Source organism: Euleptes europaea, chromosome 2 (genome assembly GCF_029931775.1).
Source record: "Euleptes europaea isolate rEulEur1 chromosome 2, rEulEur1.hap1, whole genome shotgun sequence".
NCBI lineage: Eukaryota > Metazoa > Chordata > Lepidosauria > Squamata > Sphaerodactylidae > Euleptes > Euleptes europaea.
The window spans coordinates 88,673,089-88,696,534 of record NC_079313.1 but is presented as its reverse complement, the minus strand read 5'-3'; the positions used below and the strand labels follow the sequence as shown (position 1 = coordinate 88,696,534).

The 23,446-nt window shown below is 41.3% G+C and overlaps 2 protein-coding genes across 4 annotated transcripts in view; one reads left to right on the top strand and one right to left on the bottom strand.

Annotated features, from left to right (window-relative positions):
* The window catches only part of ZC3H11A (zinc finger CCCH-type containing 11A), a 30,053-nt gene extending 25,997 nt beyond the window's left edge, over window positions 1-4,056 (top strand). The window contains exons 14-16 of the mRNA XM_056844122.1: window positions 858-1,030; window positions 1,916-1,983; window positions 3,602-4,056. Of these exons, the coding sequence (XP_056700100.1) occupies window positions 858-1,030; window positions 1,916-1,983; window positions 3,602-3,860 (500 nt within the window). The 3' untranslated portion in view covers window positions 3,861-4,056. The remainder of the gene's footprint in view (window positions 1-857; window positions 1,031-1,915; window positions 1,984-3,601) is intronic.
* Window positions 4,057-21,765: 17,709 nt separating this feature from the next.
* The window catches only part of ATP2B4 (ATPase plasma membrane Ca2+ transporting 4), a 93,995-nt gene continuing 92,314 nt past the window's right edge, over window positions 21,766-23,446 (bottom strand). For 2 of the 3 annotated variants that reach the window (XM_056845565.1, XM_056845563.1), the window contains one exon: window positions 21,766-22,336. In XM_056845565.1, coding sequence (XP_056701543.1) covers window positions 22,031-22,336 — 306 coding nt within the window. In that variant the 3' untranslated portion in view covers window positions 21,766-22,030. The remainder of the gene's footprint in view (window positions 22,337-23,446) is intronic. The other variant, XM_056845564.1, reaches the window with a different exon arrangement.

The following is a 23,446-nucleotide window of genomic DNA, read 5'->3' as shown; positions in this document are numbered from 1 at the left end:
TTTTTCCTCCAATCGCGGCTCTATGGCCAGCCACCCCCGCACCTCGCAGGCTTAAATGGCGCGTGTGCGTCGCTTTGCATGCCGGGACTTGAAGTCCCAGGCCTTCGCCGCCCGTCACACAGTACAGTTGATTGCTTTCGTGCCACCCGCTTCCGTTTAACCTTTTTTTTTTGCAGGAGGGTGGCTGTGCGTAGGGCGCTGGGAGGAAGTGATCGGTTAAAGGGGCCGGGTTCAGGACCCTGATGGGCCTGATCCGGCCCGCGGGCCGTAGTTTGAGGACCCCTGCAATAGGCAGTGACTGAAACAAGGTGTAAGCATCTATAGTATTAAGAGTTTTGAACATTGCTGGTAGATTCCTGAATTCCTGGATATTTCTGCTTAGCCTGATAATTTGACATGGAATCTCTTGCTTCCTTGTCAGTTGTGGCCAGACAACTTTAATCTCTGTCTATGGATCATGCCAAATCTGATCATGGACCAGTACACTCCAGTTGTGTAGCTCTGCCCCATGATGAATATATATTCCTAGTTCTAATAAACTAGGTCAAACAGCTTCTTCATGTTGTTTAACACAGGGCAACTAGATCAAAGTAACTCCAGTCGAGATTCCTTTTTTTATATAGGCAAAGAATTGATGTGCATGAAGAACACCAGAACTGTGTTGAATGGCAAAAAGTTATGTCAGCCCTCTAGAGATATTCAGTTTTGTACTTCACAAGTTTGAAATTTACGAAGTATTTGTAAAAAGGGCCTTCTTGAGAAACAGGAATTATTTCCCAATGGTCTTTTGCCTAATAATAAAAAAGAATTATAAGTTTTATTTACTGACTGGCTGCTGCTTGATTTTCATATTTCAGCCAAACCCAAGGTGAACATGAAGCCATCTGGAGTGAAACCCACATCTCCAACAAAGAAGGCACTGAAGCGGAAAGCATCAGAGTGTCATCCCACTGCTATTGCAGCAGTGAAACCTCTGAGCCCCATCCCAAACACAAGCACACAGGAGCTTCCATCAGAAAGCATGGCTGTGGTAAGGAAACAGATTCATGCTGCCAGATTTCAACTGAAACTGTGATAGACCACCTTGAGAACTGCATACTGTGGGTGAACCTTTGCCCTCTTATGATATGAGTAGCAATATTTTTGTAACTTTTCAGCTTCATGGCTGATAATCTTTGGGGAAGCATCAATCCTTACATTTATCTTGAGAGGCTGATTTCACCTTTGGAGTAAGAGGGGAGAAATAAATAATTAAATGGTTATACTGTAGACTGATCTGGCCACATAGTTACTGTGGGCCTGCTTGGAGCCTGAAGCCTGTAGGACTACTCCCAAATACTTAAAGGTGTTCACCTGCTCCAGCCTATGCCATTTTAAGTTCCAGACTCTTAAGTTTTGGGCGTTTGCCAAAAGCCATTATCTATGTTTTTTGAAAATTTATGGTTAGTTTTTCATTGTCGCAATATAATGCGAATCTGGCAAGAGCTCTTTTAAGTCCTATAGGGGTTCTGGATAATATAACGGTGTCATCTGCATACAATAGAACCGAAATATGCCGATGTGCTAGTTTAGGGGGATGCAGATCAGCTTCATTTAGGCAGTTGGGGATGTTGTTTATGTAGTAAATAATGCAGGGGCTAAAAGGCAGCCCTGCCTGACTCTCTTATAGGTGTTGACTGGGTCTGTGAGGTGTCCTTCCCTACTACATCTTACTCTTAATGTGGTCTGATTATGCAGGGTACGTATGAGGAAGAGAAGTCTCCTGTCGATGGAGGAGGATTACAATTTAGCCCATAATAGGGGTCTGGAAATAGAATAAGAATTAAATGGTATAATCTCAGTTGAGTTGGGAAAAGAACCTGCTGAGAGTGTGGGGTGTGTGGTGGTTTTACCTTGTTTTTATGTGTTTTCTTAGACAAGTGCTCCGGGCTTTGCGGAGGATGCTGTGGCCCCTGTTTCTGAGAAAGAGAGTTGTACAATCAGGTAATGTTTTATTTAGTTTAATTTCATTTGTTTACAGCCATGTTTTTTACTGTTATCTTATTCTATGAACAGCCTCAGGCCAGATTCTGTGGAGAGGCGGCATACGCACTTGCTAACTCAGTGACATCGTACATAATTATTACTGTCTCTTAGAGGCGCTATTATAATAAATGTTGTTACCAAGTGTGGTGGTGTTCAGGTACTGCTGTAGTCAGGAGGTTGTTCTTAAGAGAATAGCAGCCTCATACCACTGCTGTCAGTGGACTGTTTTAACGCCAAGTTTGTTATTCACCAAAACCATGGAGATCTTCAGATAAAGGTTAAGACATTGTGTGCACCTAGTCTGGCAAGATTCCCAAATTAACACATTTTGTTAAATGGCAAACCAGTCAAAGACTCCAGAAAAGCAGCAGATGAGTTATGTCCTCTATCACCTCAAAGACAAATGCGTTTATTTTTGTCTAAACTTTTGCAGGCAGGGCCCAGCTTATGTTGTGGTTGTTGTTGATAATATAAATAACTGTGTTTTTCCCAAACAAATGCTCAAAGCAGCTTACGACAAAGCACATACATTAAAACCTGTACAATAAAAGTAACAAAACAAGAAAACAGCTCAATAACCACAGCTAGAGAGAGCAAACTGATCCAAGAGGAATCTGCCAAAGGCACACGAAAATAAGATCTTTGTCAGGTGCCTGAATGCTAATCATGAAATGCTAATCATGAAAGACATGACCCCCCTCCCCCGAAACCCATTTCTTTGGTCACTATGCATCCCCTTCCAAAATCCCCAGAGAAAAGCTTCCAATGAAGATCTGAGTGTATAGGTAGGTGCATCTCCAGATAGTAGTCTTGCTGACAGGGATTCATGGCAGGGGCTTTCGTACTTTTCCCTCAAAGCAAAAAGTCAGTTCTGGCTTTCAGTGCCCACAGGCTCAAAAAGATTAGACACCCTTTCTAGAAGGTACCACTTTTCTTTTAAAATATACTTGATCTGTCCAATCACTGGTCTAATTTCTTCAAAGCAAAACTCAAGTTCAGTGGCACCCTAAAGACTAATTCCAGTATTAACTTTTGTGAGACAGAGGTCACTTCTTCAGATAATGTTAGTCTTTAAAGGTGCCACTGGACTTCTGTTATGTTTTGCTAAAATAGACTAACATGACTCCCCCACTGGAATTGTCATGAAAGGTACTAATTTCTTCAGCCTCTCACTGTGTATTTAATACAGCCATATAACATTAGAATTAAAGCGTAGGATCACATAGTGTTAAGTATACTTGCTCTAAGTGCTGCTGTCACTAATAGTCTATAATAGCTGTCACGTTACAGAGCTATGACATGTTATAAAACATTCTAGAAACTATTCCTTGTTAAGCAGTGCATCCTGGTTCTGTTTTGATACTGTGTTGTCAATATTTCTTATTTCTACATGATCCTGACTGCTTAGCTTTCATATCTCTAGTTAACTTAGGCATATCTAGTGCTAGAGAAGACGTTCTAAAGCAATTTATTACCACCTCCCCATTTTGTAGAGACTATGATTTGTCCAGATGTTCAGATGTGATGCTTGTTTCTTCATTGGAGATACCTAATTTTGTTTTTTCTCTTTATGAAGATCTGAGCCATGCATGGACAACCAGGTAGCCTCCACATTGCAAGCTGAGACAGTGAGCTCAACTTCTTCCCATGCAGCGACGAAGACACGCAGGCTCAGCTCAACAGGAGCTGGGAAGCCACCCTCCTCCGTTGAAGATGACTTTGAGAAGCTGATCTGGGAAATTTCAGGAGGCAAATTGGAAGCAGAGATTGATCTGGATCCTGGAAAAGATGAAGATGACCTCCTGCTAGAACTTTCTGAAATGATCGACAGTTGATTCTTGCACATAGTTTCTTTTGAAAGAAAATTGAAGATGTGTATTTTGTTAGATAACTAAGACTACCCCTTTCTAGCTGAGGAATTGTAACAGGTCTTAAAGCACACTTGAACTGGTTGAAGAAGTTGGCAGTAGCTACATTAAGTTGCCCTGAATTGCCCTGCTGGTCAGATGGATGTCCCTTCAGAACTCTCCACTTACCATGATGCTCTCTGGAGAACAAAACTACACGTGTTTCAATTTGGGAAGATCCAGTATCATTCATAATTCCACAAAGGCTCTGTTTGCGTCGCCAGCTCAGTGATCTTCAAGAAGATTTTGATTAAACTGTTCTATTTGTTTTCCAGCCATGTTCGCAAAGCTGTTTGTCCCTGTATTTCAAAGCTTCCTCTTGCTTTGTGATTTTTAAGGGTAATTTCTATATTAATTCTGGAGTTACTATGTCAACTCTTGAGTTATTGCAATTATTATTTTTTATTTGATACAAGGTCAGCAGTACAGTTTAAAATAATGGGGAGCATGGACAGTAAGTAATCTTGCTCCAAGCATGCTGCCAAAATACAGGGCGGGATTTGTTCCCTCTTAGTATTGAAAAATGGTGCAGACTGTTGAAATAAAATATTGAAAAGTATTTTATCCTTCCCAATCATTCTGTACCAGCTGGAGTGGTTCCTACTGCCAAACATAAATTTGTAAGGCAGATGATAGAAGTCCCTGTCATACTCCTGTATCCTTTCACCAAGTTGTGAGGGTATGCAAAACTATTCTCAGGTTCTCTTCTCCCTTCCTACACTGATGACTGGATGGCCCACTGTGCTGGCATTGCTTGGGTCATCTTCAGCAAAGCTTTAGAATGCTATTCTCTCGCAGTTGGAGGTCTTGTTCCTGTATAGGCAACCCCCCCAGCCAAATCTGTACAGTGGTCTTGAAATTTGTCCACCTCTGAACTTCCTTGGCCCTCAGTGACCAAGTATTTGTGTCTTGTATTTGTGGACTTTCTGTGAACACTTCAGTGTACCCTATTTCTGTTCAGTCTTGCCTCCATGTTTTTCAACCATGCTATTTTTATTGCAATCTTGTAATTAGTCTGATCTTTCTACTTTAATTTATGCAACGGTATTGGGATGGGAAACAAAATGCGTTTGTGGTTGTGTTCTTAGCACCTTTCCCCAAGATTACCTATTGAAAATATATTCATTTCTTTGGGGAAAAACCTGTGCTCTGCAAATTCAAAGCTTTGCTTCAAGAAGTGAAGGTTGAAACGGGACTCGTTAAAAAAAATTTTTTTTAACAATGGCTGCGATGGAAGAAACTACTAGTTGTGATGTTGGTCCAGAGGAGTTAGAGCCAATGATTTCGAAATACCCAAAGACTTGCATTGGAACTTCCGGTTGACTGTGTGCGAAACAGTGACTGACAGGCTCTTGAGACTGTGAAAGGCTTTTCTACGTTGTTTTCAGTAGCTACTCTTTGCTTAAGAAGAAATTGCTTTTTTCTTCCAATTTGCTCCTTTGTAATCTGATTGTTGGATTTTAAGTACTCCATTATTTTCTGTAAATTGCAATCCTTGTTTTCTATTGGACATTACCTAAAACACATGTTTACCATCACTTTAAACAGTTCTACAAGACAGATGTAATTGTGTTTTAAATAAAGCTAATGTACGAAAGTGTGTCTGGTATAGTATCTTAGCCTCTCAACGTTCGAAACTGGGATGTTCATGTGCAGGATATTTAGTTCTGCACTAGAGGTATTTATTGTGCTATATTAGATAAAAGTCTGAAATACGTCCTGAGCTCAAGATTGTGATATGGTTTTGCTATATATAGTTTTCGTTAACTTTTACTTTCTGTAAAATAGAGGGGGTTGAATTATAAATACTATATATTTACAGGATTTTTGTGCATCAGGCATCATATAAGAAAAGTCCTTCTAGATCAGACTAAGGCCAGCATCCTGTTTTCATGTAGTCCACCACGTCAGAGTGGCCATCCAAAAGCTTCTGGGAAGCCTATAAGCAGGGAAATGAAAGCAATTTCCTCAACTGATGCTCCCTAGCAATTGGTGTTTACTGCTTCTGAAGATGGTGGTTTTATTTAAACACAGGCTAGTAGACATACAAAGAGTTCTCCAAGAATTTGTCCCCTCCAAAAGCCATGAATTGTAGTACCCAGAACTACATCTTGTGGCAGTGGCTTCCAGTAAGTACTTCCTTTGAGAACAGACAAATCTATCACCCATCCACTACTTTGGCTGACATTGAAGTTACTTCATTCCTGATTCCAGATCATTTTGGAAGTCCAAGTATTGTTAGATTACCATTATCTTTGTGCTTGTTGCTCAAAGAATTCCAAACCCAGGCAAGACTTCAGTGTTGTTAAACCATTTATAAACAGTTTCTTCTCAGTTTCTTCATGGTGCATGTGATGGTAATAGCTTGCTTTCAGAAAGCCCTATAAAGAAGTGGTACAAGACTGGAGGTTATCAACCAGACTTTAGAGGGGGGACTATGATATATTTTAGAGTAGGATAATTGTTTTCTCCTAGCCATTAACTAGCATTGAGTGAATGTGCTTGGGTAATGTGTGAGTGCAATGTAGGTACCACCATACAGAGATTTTTCCAATCTCATCAGTGTTTTGGTTTCATGCACAGTACTGTTTTGTTCAACCATGACTTAGCCTATATGAGGTTTGAGAGCTGGGGTATGGGTCCTCCAGCTCTATTGGAATGATGCACCTTTCGCAAAGATGATCAGTCAATACTGATTATTCCGTATCATTGCATCTAAACATGAATTCTTTTCAATGCCATGCACTTAGCTTTGAGTGTGATCAAAAGTTTATTCTTGCAGCCCAATTACTTGAAAAGAAGAGAAAGGGCAGAGGAGGAAATCCAAACTATTTTTACCTTCCCCTTATACCCAGACTACAGGGCCAGCTGACTGGCAAATGTCTGATGAAATCAGAGGTAGGAAATGCATTTGGACTTTCAAAAGTATGTGTTTAATGGTTATTTTTAGTACAGTTCATTTTGGCTTTTTGCTGCCTGAGATTCTATAACTAGACTTCTGAGGAATTGGCCTTCTAGATGTTAAATGGCTCCCACTGAGATAAGTTTTCACCAGCCCAAGTGAAAAGCTCTTCCAAATGATGCATAGGTAAGGCTCCAGAGGGCTGAAAAGCCAGCATGGTATAATGGTCAGTGTGCCAGATTAGGATCTGGGGGGACAAGGTTGGAAGCCCTGCTCTTGTCACAGAAGCTCCCTGGCTGCCATTGGACCAGTCAACACACTCGCGGCCTGACCTACCTCACAGGCTTGTGAAGATAAAATGGAGGCGAGGCAAATGACCTAAGTTGCTTTGGGTTCCCATTGATGAGAAAGGCAGGGTATAAATGGAGTAAAGAAATAAGTGCTGGCATCTTTTTATTCTGTTGTTTACTTTTACTTTTGTAGCATTTCATTAGCCATAGATTTCCAGGAATATACGTTTCATGCCTAATGTATTTTGCAGCATGTTTGAAAATGATGGTCTACCCTGGTTAGGCCACTTTCAAAACTCTACCCCTTTGCCCTAATAATAGTTTCCCCAGGAAATACGAAGTTATTCCTGAAGTTGCAAAATCCAATTTTACATTAGCCTCCTACGGCAGAACTGCCAACTTAGTCAACAGTAGGGATACTAACAATAAAAGTAATAAACTTGAGTCAGAAATCTTCGTTACCATTTTGCTGACAGAATGGGGAAAAAAGATAAAGGTTCAGGTAATTCTTGGGGGTGGGTCAACATCAAACTGTACCTCCTCTACCTCTGGCATTCTTGCAGGGGACACGAAAGCCTCTGTTTAAATGTCCTGTGTTTCCATATTTTAAAGGGATGCAACATTTCTAATGCCACCAATCAACCCACCTACTTCTAACATCCTCCTAGACATTAAAAAAATTAAGATTTTCCCATTAGTGTTCTACTGTTTTGTCAATAGGAATTCCTGCAGGCTGCATCAGCAGGAGAGGCGCCAAATAGCAGCCTTTTCCACTGACTCTGTTGGAAATGTTTGGCTTCCAGAACTATTGGAGAGTGGCCATTCCACCTGGTCTTTTAAATTAATGGCTCATTACATTCCTTCATGGGATCATGCCCATAATTAATAAGTTTGCTGTTTGAATCTGAGGCAATTTGATTCTTGTGGCATTTATTCAGTTTGGCTACTCAGTGCTATAGTCAACTGTTGGGACAAGCAATCACTTCTATAAACTGCCCCCTCTCTGTGAGGTACCACTGGAGGGGGGCAGTTTGGAAATCTTATCCCACACCTCAACATCTCTCTCTAGGATTCTGTAAGTTCACACCTTGAAAAAAAGTGGACTATATCATACCAACTTTTCTGCTCAGTCTTTTCTGATTCCCCTCCTTATTGTAGCCACCAACTCATGTGGCTTTTGCCTACACAAGCCTTCCCCCCCCCACACACACATTTTGTCAGCAGAAAAGCTTATAGGATACATGGTTTATTTGTACCTACTTTGGTTTTGTTATATCCCACATTCACAATACATTACATAGAACTTTTAAAAATCAATTAGATTAACACCTATTGTTCTTCAGAACGAAGGTTTTTATGCAGCCAAAAATTTTAAAGTGAGATATTTCGCAGTTTTGTGATTTTTTTTTAGTTCTACAATATCTTGGGTAGTACTATGCTGCGTGCAGTGGCAGACCTACATTTTTGGGGCCCTGAAGCTTGAACTGTTATGGGGGCCCCTTCGCAACCAGCAACAATAGGACGACATCCAAAAAGGTCCAAAGGGCCTTGCTGCCCTTGCAAGGACCTTGAGGCCGAAATGGTGGAGAACAGGGTGGAGGGGTGGAGCCCTTGAAAATGGGCCATACAGTGGCGAAATAAAACTACAGAACTATTAAGCCATGCACCAACGAAGGATCTGAGGATCCAGTTGCCAAAATGTAGGCTGTGAATAGATTCTGGCGTGCTCAGTGTGCCCTTACAGCTGGGGGTTCGAGCGCTGCAAGCCCCTGAGAAAACTTTGAAATTTGACCAATTACAGGAACATATTCAGGCCATATGAAATGGGTATTAGAGCATATTCTAAAGTCAATATTAAGTACTTCCACCCATTGGCTTATGATTCTATCACTAAAAAACTCCATCGATTTTGTTGAGAAATCCACTCGCTAAAAAAAAGTTGCTTCAGAGGCCCCTCTGGGATTAGGGGCCCTGAAGCTTAAGCTTCATTAGTTTAACAGTAGATCCGCCTCTGGCTGCGTGCCCTCCTGTTCAGTCTTCAGAGCAGGTAGCCAAACACCTACCCATTTTGAATTCATCTGCCATTCAACCTTCACTACATCACTGCTAAAATGACCTTTTCCTGCCTGGCTTTTAGCAGCTGAAGCGAGCATTGCTTCAATGCACTTATGCCCCCATGCTTGTTAAACAGCAGAGAAGACAGAGTGGAATTAATGTCAATGAATGCATTTATGCACCTCCTGGGTTTTCCCTGGCTTTTCTCTTGTCTTTCCCAAACCCGCTTTGGTGTGATGCTTTGGACAGGATTGCAGCAAAGCCAGGATAGGTGCTGTGTAAGTTCAGAGTTTGGGGTGAATACTAGCACATTCCCATGTGATGTTGCCACTTCCAGGTCATGAAAGGGATGTCGCCACATTGCCAGCAAGCCTCCCCTCCCTCATGGCGAGTCTCCTGCCAACCCTCGACTAAAGACTTACTTTGTTTTTAAAAATGAAAGCATGGGAATTCGGAGAGTTTGATACACAAATCATTGCAATGATATGATATGATATTCAACTGATTTAACAAACTGAAACCCCCCCCACTGGCATGGGGGGAGGGGGAGCCACTGCCTGGGCAAGGAACTGTGTGGAAAGCCTTGTTGCTATTGTGCTGTGTCAGCAGCAATGAGGAAAACACACAAGCCTGCCCCCATGTAGAGAACGTTCAAGACACACACAGAAACCCCCTCCCGTGCTATCTTGTGGCTGTTATTTGTAGGGGCTGCAATGGTTGAAATCCATTTAGTACATCTTTGGTGCCGAAAGGAAGGAAAATCTCCATGATTTTACTGCTCATTCTTGGTGGCTATAGGAGTTGCCATGACCAGACTGAAGACATACATAAGGTAACTAGAGATAGATCACGATGGGTAGCCGTGTTAAGTCTGTCTGTAGCAGTAAAAATGACCAAGAGTCCAGTAGCACCTTTAAGATGAACAAGATTTCTGGCAGGGTATAAGCTTTCGTGAGTCACAGCTCACTTCTTCAGATATAGCTAGAATGTGAGTCCATCTATCCTTAAAGACTAACAAAATTTCTGGCAGAGTAGGAGCTTTCGTGAGTCACAGAATAGATGGATTCATATTCTGTGACTCACAAAAGCTCATACTCTGCTAGAAATTTTGTTAAGTCTTTAAGGTGCTACTGGACTCTTGCTCTTTTCTACTGCATAAGACAAATGGGTTGGAAACATTACAGCCCCTATATGGAGCACAGTCCACAGAAGCCTTTCTTGGAGGCTTCCACGTAGTTATATAAACATAGTTTGAAATAACCCCGTTTCTAAGAGATTTTTGAAAAATGTCCAGTAAATCACATTGAGCACAGGATGGTTAAATTACCTCCTACAACCCTGCTGATCTGCTCCTTGCAGACAGCTTGGGAACAGGAAACTACCAGATCTTCAGCGCTGCATCATAATGTTAAAAATAGACACACTGCAATTACTCAATCATGGTGGAGTAGTCTTCTCTCTTTCTCTGTTTGTGTAAAGTCTTCTGTGCACGGTGCAACAATTGGTAGCAACATGATGTCTCATCTTTCCTCTCCCAAGTTATTAGCCCTGGAAGAGGGAGGGGTGAGATCTTCTCTTTGACTGTTCCTCTGACCCTTCTAGGGCTAGTAACAGTGTAGAATGGGTTGGTTTTGATCAGCAAAACTGTGTGTCTGTCTCTGTGTGAGACTAAACCCCTTCCACATGTATCACACAGCCCTGATCAGAACTGAGGCTGTGCAGCATTTCTTTTTAAAATGTTGAGACTCTCTCAACATCAGATGTGGTTTGGTTCTCAACTTGAGTCCATCATCTGCAGCATTATTGACCTTCCCTATAAGGTTGTTGTAGGGATTTTGAGCCCTGACCCTGGATGGCCCAGGCTAGCCTGATCTTGTCAGATCTCAGAAGCTAAGCAGGGTCAGCCCTGGTTAGTATTTGGATGGGAGACCACCAAGGAAGTCCAGGGTTGCTGTGCAGAGGAAGGAACTGGCAAACCACCTCTGTTAGTCTCTTGCCATGAAAACCCCATAAGGGGTCGCCATGAGTCGGGTGCAACTTGAAGGCACTTTACACACACACAGGGATTTTGAAGATAATCCACATTAAAGAATTCTAAACACTCTCAAAGAGTGTATAAATATAAAAACTGGCAGTTCACTCCCCAACCTTCTGTAGATCAATATAACCCACTACCCAAATGAGGGCTCAGAAGGATAGAAATGTATGCCTTTGAAAAGTCACAATCAGATGATAGTTACTGTTAACTACTTCTAGGCCAGTGCAAAGCAATCATTTCGAAAGCAATTCCTGCAGTAGGCATTGAACCTGCTTTTATCAGTACATTCTGAGCCAGTCCTGAGCTTCACATGCTCTGCTGAAGTTCTACAGAATGGAAAATCTGGGTGAGTTTAGCAAGGAAGCCTCCTGTGCAGACCAAAACGTCCACATGGAAATCCGGAATCCATTACCTGTGATGTAACTTGCAGCTTTTCTGCTGTGCTAGTCTTCAACACTGTTCTATCATCAAGGCAAAGGGCAGGGGAGAGGCAAAAATGCAACCCTTTCCCACCAAGTCCCATGGGGTCACACCTCAGAGACACATACACTGTTGTTAACACCACTTATGCAAGATGGCTACACACACTGGTCCAAAACAGCATGCACACACAAACGCGCACACACACACACAGAACGGGTGAAGTTAAAGGAAGCAAGATTTTGTTGTTGTTGTTAATGAAAAGCCAGAAAGCAAGCATTCAGAAGATTCATTCTTGGACCTTCAGGGCAGTGAGATTAAGCACAGAATCCAAACTCCTAAACCTATGACTTGGCATACAAAACATACCAGGAAGAAAGAATTGGGTTACATTTTTGTATCTTTTTATTTACAATGAGATTAAAAAATGTTTGCCCATGGACAACGGATGACCTCACATGTTCAGCCTGATTTGCCAGCAAAACATTGTGGAGGACCAGAGACGGCGACAGACATAGAAGACAAAGGCAGTAAATACTCGGCACTGATATCTAGTGAGGCTTTGCTTGGTATACACTTCTGTTTTTTCAGTGATTTTAATTTTATTTTTTTGCCGTAGAATGAGGCAGTGATCTGCTGGGTCCAATTTCTTTGTTTATAAAGAGCAAAATGAATTTGCCTGAATAGCAATCCCAGTCCAGTTTTCTGGAAATCACATAGTTCAGTCTGTTTAGGAAGCAGGCTGTTAAGCCAACAGACATAACATCAAGGCCCCAAAACAGCTAACAAACTAGTCAAAGGGACTAAAGATTTATTGAACGGAGGAAGGCAGACTGTGCACCAATGATTTCTTTTTTTTTTTAATGTAGCAGCTGGTCAAGACCAAAGCTAGTGATATTGGCGTAACCCACAATCTCAACGTGGGACATGACCAAAGGAGCAGCCTTTGATTGCTGGATGCTTCCTCGGAAACGGCTCTGGCCCTTTAAAAGCCTGGAAACATTCCTGTTCTGAGCAGAAGATTCCCTTCCTCTCTGCCACTTTCCGCATGATTGCTTCACACCCCAACTGGCCGATTCGATTCCCCTCTCCATCTAAGCCTATACTATTGGAAGGTGAGTGCCTGAAAGGAAACAAATCCCAGCACCTTACACATTTTTTAAATTATTGTAAGCTATTTTAATACATTTAAAAAGTCACTATTATTTAATTTGGCGCTTCTATTTTTTTCTTACTCTACAAATCCCCTCAACTCTTACTGGATCAAAATATGCTTTTCCGAGCAAGCATTCTTTGGGCACATTTGGGGGAACAACCGGCAGGCAGGCTTGTCCTAATAGCTTGCTTTCTCAACCCCTGCTAACTTCCATTTGCTTTCAATTCAAATCATCAGGTGCAATTAAATGACTCTCACCCGTATCCAAAGAGCTGCCTTTGCCCAGTAATTGCAGTCCGCCAATCAAGGCTGCTTTGCATTTTTCATTCACTTTATGTGGAGCTTGTACGCCAGCCCCGTGTAAGGCAAATGAAATCTGCAGAACGTCCCGCTTGGATGACTTGGGCAGATTGCTAACAAAAGTCTTTTGATCCGACGGAAGTATGATTACTTGTACCAAATAAAAGGTGGCCTTCCATGAAACATACTATTTGGCGGTGATTGTCAACTCAATTATGGTAAGAAAACAACCGTGAGCAGCGAAGGCCTCTGGTCTAGCTGTTATTCTATGTAATCACCTCCTACCTTGCACCTGCAGCAGGTTCCCAAGGGAAATCTGAATAGTGTGTCATTACAATGGAAATATTTCAAAGGCCCTTTAAAAGCCATTAGCCCATATTGCATTGCTCAGGGCGTACCCCTAACCCTTCTAAAAGGTGTCCATCAGATCTAGGCCCTAGCTTGCTAATATGATATTACTAGAATTGATTGCAACCTTTAAGTCTTACATCGTTCAAGTCTTAAGAAGCAGCAGCTGCAAAGATCCAGTACTGTCAATTCTACAGAAGACAGAACAGTGAGCTTGGGCAGTGGTGGGCTGGTTGAAAGGCACAAAGATGGCAGCTTTCACATCTACCGAATTATGGCACAAGAAGTAGCACAGGTCACACGGTAACAAGGACCACAGAGCACAGAGGCCACAGAGATCAGACAATGCTCATGTGAATCATTAATTAGCTCTTTGAAAGTAAAAGCCCAGCCACAAGGAATTTGGCATGTTTGTGTAACAGCATAGAAAAGGCAGCCCATACTGGGAAATGCTTATCTCTGTAGCTGTACTGCTTTTCGTTCAAGTCTTCCTATCCTTCATGTTTTTAAAGCCCAAGATTACTATTGTAGGACCTGCAATCATCTAATATCCCTCCAAGCACACATTTGGTTCAGAGGTTTGTTGCCAATAAATCTGCAATATCATAAAGAATAGACTACAGAGAAGATCATGGCCCGTTGGAAAACCACGAGTTTCTTTTTTCTTTTCTCTTGTCAGCATGAGATCTGTTTTAACTATTTTGCTAGACTTCCAAAAATTAAACTTCTACATTGTGTATTTGATCCCTTGTTTTAGCTTTATGTAAACCCAATTTAGATGAGGCATTGAGTGCTATGCAAGATGCTATGGGATCCAGCATCATGTTTATATCCATGTGCCTATGGATGCCAGCCTTTCTGGTACCCTGTTGAAAGCCATACTGCTGTGTTAACATTATGCACACCGTCTGCTTAAGGGCCTTAAAAAATATGATAGTGGGCCACATGAAACTCTGCTTTGTGCACATCCAGTCTTATTCAAATCATGCCACACAAGGTGGTCTTAGGAATATGGTCATGGCAAGAAGCTTGGTGCCCTGACCTGGATGGCCCAGGCTAGCCTGATCTTGTCAGATCTCAGAAGCTAAGCAGGGTCAGCCCTGGTTAGTATTTGGATGGGAGACCACTGAGGAAGTCCAGGGTTGCTGCGCAGGGGAAGGCACTGGCAAACCACCTCTGTTCGTCTCTTGCCATGAAAACCCCAAAAAGGGGTCGCCATAAGTCGGCTGCGACTTGACGGCACCTTACACACACACACACAAGAAGCTTGGTAGGCAGAATAACCAAAATGATGAGCGCAGAACTCAAAAAGGGTGCCAAGATTAATTCTAGGAGCAAGGATTTTCTTTTTAAAAAAGGTTGTACAGAAAACTGAATTTGCAGATGTAGCCTTATCTATCGTGGTGACGCAGTGAAGGAAGAACCAGAACCTGCTAATTTCCCCCTTGTAGATATTAAAGGCAAAGTCCAGTATTGGCATCCCCTTGCTTATCCAACTGGAAACTTGAACATGACCAAAGAATGTCTATTTAAATGTTGATTTCTTAGGAAATGTGTTTTGAAAGAAGTTGAGGGTCTACTTCAAACAATACCTTTGTAATTTAAAGTGTCGTCATGAGATGCACGTCTCATGCCAGAAAGTCTAGTAGCACTAATTACATTGCTAGTCCCCTACAAGGTTGTCTAAAGCATGAAGAAATTTGGGGTAAAGTCTAGTGCCTCTTTGAACATCCCTTCCATGCTCATGTCTGCTACATGCGGAATGGCCTCCTGGCTTCCTTTTCACATGGAAATCATACCAATGGTATTTGCAGAATTCAACACCAGTCCTTCATTGGGTATTAATTATTGATTTTCCACTGCTGTTGAATAATTAACTATTTTATATCCTGGCTCATCACAACATCAAAATGTGGTGGGGTATTTTGCTGCTATCCTAATGTTTGTGAATGTCTTCACTGTATGAAAAGAATAACCCTTCACCAAATACTTTCTGCTGGAATAGTATGAACCACTTTGGACATCATACTAGACAATCCCATTCTGACCAACCCACTGCTAAATGTTACTAGCAGGAAACAAACTTCCCAAGTGACTCAGGGTCTGATTCAGATTGGGTCTACAACCTGGGAGGGGTTTTTTAGCTCCCCCCCCTGCTATTTTCCCTGAGGCATAACGGCCCCAGTGGGCCATTATTTGGCCAATTTTGAAGCTGCACATGTACAAATTTGTGAGACAGATATATCGTCAAAAATAATGTATGCATACAGTGAAACCATGCTTTGGAGTAAGGCAATTACACTTCTTTCCTTTTTGCTATTTTTAAAGATCTGTGATAAAAGCATATGCATCCATTTCCTACTTTGCTGGATTTACTGGAGGTACATGTAAAATCTTCAACATTAACTGGCTGCCTCTACACTGCTGTTATCCAAAGCAGTGTACAATAAGGTTGCCAGGTCCCTCTTCACCACCAGCAGGAGGTTTTTGGGGCAGGGAGGGACTTCAATGCCATAGAGTCCAATTGCCGAAGTGGCCATTTTCTCCAGGCAAACAGATTTCTATCGGCTGGAGTTCAGTTGTAATAGCAGATTTCCAGCTATTACCGGGAGGTTGGCAACCCTAGTGTACAATTATGTTTGTATTGTATATGTACTGGGCTGTGATCATCAGTACTGAATGTTGTATGCTCATGCAGGTGTTATTGGAAGCAAAAAAGATTTCTTTCATGTAATATAAATATGCATATCAGATATTTATATTTTTGCAGTTAGCCATGTTGGATTTTCTTGGAAACAAAGCCATAGGGTCCTATGGGCACTACCAGAACCTCACTTTCAAATCTCCTACTTCCTGCTGTAGCCTGCTACTCCCTTCCTTTCACAACTATACTCCTAGAGGTCAATGGATTTCCTTGGAGCAGTGAGGGGAGGAAATCAGCAAAAATCAGCTTTTCCCTGGTGGAAGTGGAAAACAGGATTCTGTCCAAAAATGTTAGCAATAAACAAAATAATCTGCTTATAAATACAGTGTATAATAATTACAAATGAGAGTGCTGCGTCACATTTAAAATATTTGCTCATGTTTTCCCTCTGTTCTTTTGGGCCCATAATTTAAAAAAATGCACATTTGTAAAAAATAAAAAAATTGTACCATGCTATTTCCCATTAAAATACTCTTCTAGAGAGCTGGGATGCATATCTTTAGTCTCGACTAGTATTTGATGGCTCTTTCTGGACCTTGCTGAGACAGAATAGAAGTTAGAAGCGGCACAAAACATGTGCATATCTGCTCACTGCACACTGGATATGGGTAACTTTACAAAGCTGATTAGACTTTAGTGTTTTGTTTTTGTTTTAAATACATCAGCATAGATTTCACACTATGACTTGACTCCAAGTCAAGACTTCTACATTCATTGAGGTTATCCTTCATCTCAGCTTCAATAGATGATCAGTGACTTCATAAACTGGTGGGACACATATTGAAGACATCACAGTTACAAGTGGGCACAGTTTATTCTCTCAACGCACTCGCGCATTGTTTCTGCTCAACAGCAAAAAAGCTTTATTAATTCAAAACATGATCCCTACCCCCCCGCCCCGCTGCACCTTAAAAAAAAAATTTGGCTTGGTTTCCCCATCCTGTTTTTAATCAGAGCATTATCTACGCTTGGAGTTTCAAATGTTTCAGAAGAAACTAGATGACAATCATTCCGATCCCACAGTTCAACCCCCAACCCCAAAATTTCTTCCCAAGAACCATATAAATACATGCAAAACATTGTACATAGAGATTAAATAATATCAAAATGCAATTACAGATCAGGTGCACTTTAAGCTGGACTCTAGAATATGGCAAACACACCAGGGTACATATTGCTTTGAAACCACCATTTTTTTTAATGTCATGCATACCACATAATATTCAGTCTTTTGTTTTTTTTTTGTTTTTTATACAAAAATACCAGTGCTTGTCATACTAGTTACTGAAAAAAGGGAAAAAAACTCATAAATTCTTATCTGCATGCTTCTTTAGAAAAGTTTCTTCTTCAGATAAATATATATACAAATATTAATTTTAATACTGTATATATATTTATTTATGGGTAACCCCCCCCCCCCGAAACAAGTAATCTTAGCCATGGGCATGTCAAAGGGTACATGAATGTGTAGTTCGGGTTCTTCTTCTTTTTGGTTAACAGGATATTGCCACCACAAAGCACAACCAAAGAATGAGGATGGAAGAACAAAGGGTTACAACTGCACTGGCTACAATGGAATACTGAGGCTGGTTCAAAAGCGTCACCCACAAGAGGAAGCTAGTTCAAGCAATACTCTCTACTCATGATACTGTTCATTCATCAAGGATTTCTGCTGAGAATTCCTTGTCAAGAGGACCCTTGTGAAAAGGTAAGATGACTGATGGCCTCTTGAGCAGATGGGAAGAGCAGAAATTTGGACATGTAAGATTTCCATGACACATATGGAACCTGCATCTCTTCCGCTTTCAAGCTGTGGCTGGTATCAGCCTGCAACAGTGTCAACCGTTTGCTCTTATCTCACGTAAAAGCAAAGTAGGACAGAGAAATTTGCTGAACTAGGAACTGGAGAGGATTTTGTGGGAAAGGCAGAGATCCTTTGGATATAACCCTCCTCGCAATGTGTCCTACTCAGTTGGACTCACTTCAAGGGTCCTCAGTTTTGCTTCAGCCCCACCTTAACAGGAGGAGGCATGTGAACGAGGCAAGTGAAGCATATGCAGAAACTTGAACTACTATATAAATGCCACCCTTAAGCATGGCTAATATAAGTATTTTTGTCTATACTTGCCCATGGCTAAAATTACCGTTAGATTTGTTTTCCTTCAGGAATTGTCATCTTTTTTTTAAATAATATTTTCGTAAAACTTATTGCACAAAACTTTTGAAAAATTAAGTCAGATCCCTGTGCAAATGAATAAAAAGAACCAATTATATAATTCTAAACCCTAAACATGGATATTCTCCATTGCACACAGGAAGTGATGTAATGTCTTTGGTACCAATCTGCCAATTTATTTAACAAAAGAATAAATCCCTACTATTAAGAACTGGATGCAAAATTATGTTCAAGGTATTTTTCTTTTCTTTTAAAAAACAACAACACAGCATTCTCAAGCAAACTAACACGCCTCACAGGATATTACCTCATTTCCTGTATGGCATGGCACAATCAATTATTCTTCCCTCTCTTGCTCATTCTATTGGCAGTAAAGACCTTTCAGTCCTTCAAGGTATATTTCAGAAAAATTATAATCTACCTCTATCCTGATCCAGCAAGGTTAGATTGCACACTGAAGCAAGCTTTCATGTGTGTATCACCTTGTTTGGGTACAATCCAAATATACACAAAGGATGCTATGTGGAGTAAAAAAAAAAAGTCTACTTCCCATACCTGGGGCTGACTGTGTGCTGATCCCTGCTGGCTTGGGTCTGCATGCCTTTCCCCTGACAGACAGCTGGCATAGTCATCTATAACAGTACTGTCAATCTGTCTGTGAAAGTGAGGGGGCTGCATCAAGGTCCCCCCCTTTCCCCTCTCGTCCCCAAGCAAGCACGCTCATGCACCTGTGGACCGGGGGCCATGTCTTATTTAAAGCATTGTATCGCCACCAAATGTTGTATAGTTCCTGAATAACTTAAGCCAGTCAACTGTTGCCAGTTTATCATAGAAACTAAAATAGAAAAACAAAATTACATTAAAATGTATGCACAATAAACACTTGTACTTTAAGCAACCAGCCATACCAACATAATTTATATAAAAAACATTTCTGTATAACACAACTGACTTTAGTACAAAGATGGCTGTTCAGAGAAAGGAAGCTAACTGGAGTCTGACCAATCATTAAGTTTCAACTGCCAGCCATGTGACCACATTCCACTGCAGTTACATAACTCACAGCTTTTGTTTCCTTTAAACAAAATACATATGGCTGACTTAAAAATATCTGTTTCTGATCTAAAGAAAACTATATATTTTTTGCATAATATTTATATAATTATTTTCCCTCTCCCGCCCCTCCCCTAACTGAGGAAGCTAGCTATAAGAAAGAAAAATGTTATGAACTAAAAATATAGGCCAGACCCCTCAATGCAACCTGTCAATTACAGATTTTCTGGGAGTGACTTTGTAAGTGCCACAGTGTTGTTTTTCTTCCAAAACATGTTTGAGGTAATAAAAATATCAAACAAATAAAAAAAATCAGTGTCCCCCTCCCCAAAATATTTCATAAATATTTATGCAAGCGCTTAACACCACCATTTTTTGCAAGTCTTTAAAATAGAAAAATGACCTTAGAAGCAATGTAATCTTTAGAACAGAACCAAATAAGAGTTTTTTTAATCCAATAGATCTCATAGCCAAAGATGGCAATTTCTCTCCCCCCACCCCCATTCCTCCCAGTGTGTACAGTTCAGATGAAAGGAATGAAGTGGCTATATCTGGAAGGAAAGTAAGTGAATGAGGGATGGTATGGTGACTTATTCTCAATTAAGATGGTCGATGATGGGTATTTTCCCCCTGGATATTGGCAGTTGATTGAGCCTGGCATTCACGTCCTCTTTACATCAGATTAAGGAATTTTCATCGGTCTACCTTGAACTTGTGATGAAATTCAGTGACCCATCCGGAAGGTGAAAGGGGTTGAGTTTAAAGAAAATTCAAACGCTCAATTGAGTTTCATTTTTGCTTAAGGAACACTTTATCTCTTGGCAAAGTACCGGGCTTCCGTGTGGCAGGCGGTGCTTTGGGCAGTGCTTATACAAGGCACAGGAGTTTCTGCTGTGCGTTCTTCAAAAGAAAAAAGGAAACCATAGCCACCACAAAGGAGAGCTGTATACATTTCAACATTGGGAAGGCAAACCAGGCAATGAACCCTTCAAGACAGCTACTAATGGCTATGTTCTCTCTTTGCTTCCAGGTAGTACTTTCCAACATTTTGAGAGATGGTTGCTAGGGTGAAGTAAAACATTTTTGTAGTGATACAGGTCCACCCAGTTGTTTTAAGAACTAGCATACCCTTCCAGTAAAACAACTGTGGCTGCCCATCCTTCTCATCTAATCTTGCCCGTGGTAAGATATGCCATAGAAGCAGGAGATTCCCCCACAGGGCTGCAGATGCAAAGCTGGAGCATGGCTCTCTCTCACTGTGCCAACATCTTGATTCTAGGAAACGTACACAAAGATGAAGGGGACAATCCCTCCCCACCAGCATTCAGCACTACAGCTGGATTCACCTTCTCTGGCGTTCTTCTAGATAGCTAGAGGCAACCATGTTGGGAAGTTATGGAGGCCATTTTTGGTACAAGGAGAAGAGAAGACACGCCTACTGAGAAACATGGAAAAGCATTACTGCTGAACCTTATCCCTAGGAAGGTGCTGTGTGCCGTAATAGACGATGTGTCCCAGCTATATACAGCCTTGCTAGCAGTTTTCCCTACAGGGATACTATGGGGACCGATAGCTTATGATCACAGCTGGACCTGCTATAAGATTTCTCGTCTCTTTGAAGAGATGACCTTAGAACAGTCCATTCCTATAACAACCCTTCACAAAACTAGGCGAGGCCATAGCTTACATTTATGGCATATACTTTGGGTTCATCCTTTACCAGGAGTGAACTTGGGATATTTACTTTATGGGGCCTAAGAGTTATTGACCGGATAGACAAAATTGCAAAACTCAAATCAAACAAAGCACACCTCCCCTACACACACAGATCCACTAACGTAGACTTCCAAAGTAATTTGCTCTTAACTCATACACAACACCTGTCAGGTCATGCACCACCTAATTTCAGTCCCAGAGAATACAATGATGTCATATTTCCTTGTTGCTTTGCCTTATTAGCAACTACATTACTTATTTGTGACTACATCCATTTTAAGACTTTTTAGTCACCCACATCTCCTGTTTGGTTGATATTACCATAGAAACAGAGAGAGTAAGAAATATATACACAAACAGAAAAGTGATAGAAGTCCTGATCATTCCCCCTCCCCCGGCAAGATGGAAGACTGGGTTGCTTTTCATATCGTATACCTGATTTAGACCCTACTTTCCTCTATAAAGGAATTACATCCCCTTGGCATTCTCCCAACTGCTCCTCAATAATATGTGGAGTCATTTGTGATTCAGATTCTGCAAGTAAAAAAGTTGCTATTAGCACAGCTGCATCATCAGATGCTGGGCACATAGCTCTTTCAGACAGTCTGAATCTTGTTTCTTTTAAGCATGCAACTTGAAAGGCGGAAAAACTACTACAACAGACTTGTGGTTACTCTGCTCAAGGAGAAAATGTATTAACGTGGTGGTTTCTCACTTGAGAGAGGCACCTTTGCCCAAATCACTGTTAAGCAGTAAAACTCTGACCATGTGGTTCTGTGGTTCCTACAACTAAATTATCATTAAAGGAGAAAGGGGCAAGGAATTATAGGCATATATATGTATGACCCCTAGAAAGGAAGTGGCCGCAGTGTGTGGTCAAATGTAGGTGCCTATGTTGCATGAGGGGGAACAAAGCAGGAGGAAGATCAAAGTTCAGAGGTCAAACCGATGTTTCCAAGCTGTGTAAAGGGCTTTCCGGATCTGGAATGGTGTCCTCAGCTATATCGCCGTCCACTGCATTGTTATTTTTGTTGAGGGGTGAGGACTCGCCTGGGCTCTCTCCACTTTGCTTTTTGAGTTCTTCATCTTCCGGGTCTTCTTCAGCGTCATCGAGGAATGGGGTCCGAGGCTCGTCTTCCTCCAGGATGAACTCTGGGTGAGTCATGAAGTTATGAATGGAGCTTCTGGATTCGGGTTTCTCGAGGCCTTCATACAAGGAGCTACGGAATGCATTCACCACTTTGATCTGTACCAAAGAGGGATGGGAAAAAACAAGCAAACACAAAAGTGAGTGGTAGCCAGAGGAGCCCTTAAGGATTTCAGGGGAAAGAAGAATGGAACAAGTATAACGACAAAAACAGCAGAAGCAGTAGTAGTCACAACAGTAGTTTTGAACAAAACACTAAATCAATATAAAAGAGGACCTATGGAGAACCAGAACGGCCAGATGTGTCAAAGGTCAGGCACTACACGTGTGATGGGGCTACCAACTATGAAGTGGCTTCAGAAGCTGCAAGAAAAAACATGTAACATTTCTAGACAATAGCTTTGAAATGAGGGAACATTCAAAGCACAACAGTTCTCAAATGTGTCTGTGTGTTCAACAAAAATACCCAAATGAAACAGCTCAAGGTGGCAGAGTTAGATATAAACACAAAGTGTGATTTGCTTCAAGGCAAAATTAGGGTGGGAAGCGATGGTGTCAGTTTTTAAACTTTCAAACCTATAAATATTAATTGAATGAATGTGTCACACAGAGGAAAACAAAAAGGTTGAGACCACATACTGTAACAAGTCCAAGCAGATGCCAATACTGATGAACGTACCAGTGAGCATGCAAGAGTAAAAGTCAGTCAATTGGAACCCGTATTCAGGAGCTCCAGGGCCACTTCACAGTTACCAGGCCAGGAAAATGGTCAGCATTTTCCAAGAGCAGTTGCTAACTTCAGAGCTTGATCTATGGCTATGTCAGGCACTCACAGCTGCTCTGGGCAGGAGCTCTTGGCCTGTGACAATAAGGACTAAGTACCTTAGGCACAAGTATTTTATTAACAGCCACAAGTACAATTTTGCAGGCTAGACTCTCTTCTTTACAGATGCAACAAAACCTCTATTAACACTATAAATGAAGGCCTGGATTTTCAAAGAAACCTAAGAAACTAGGCCTCTGAGCTCTGAGGCAGAAAAAATTGCAGCTTTAAACAAATTTGGCAGGGAAAAAAGCAAAGCATAGCCTCCTCTGGATGTTTTGAAAATCCCAGGCACAAATCATAAAAAAAAAATCACAGTTTGCTCGGTCACACAGATAAAGTGCAAGTCACGTTTCAAGAAATTAAAAACATTGTGGACATTGCTG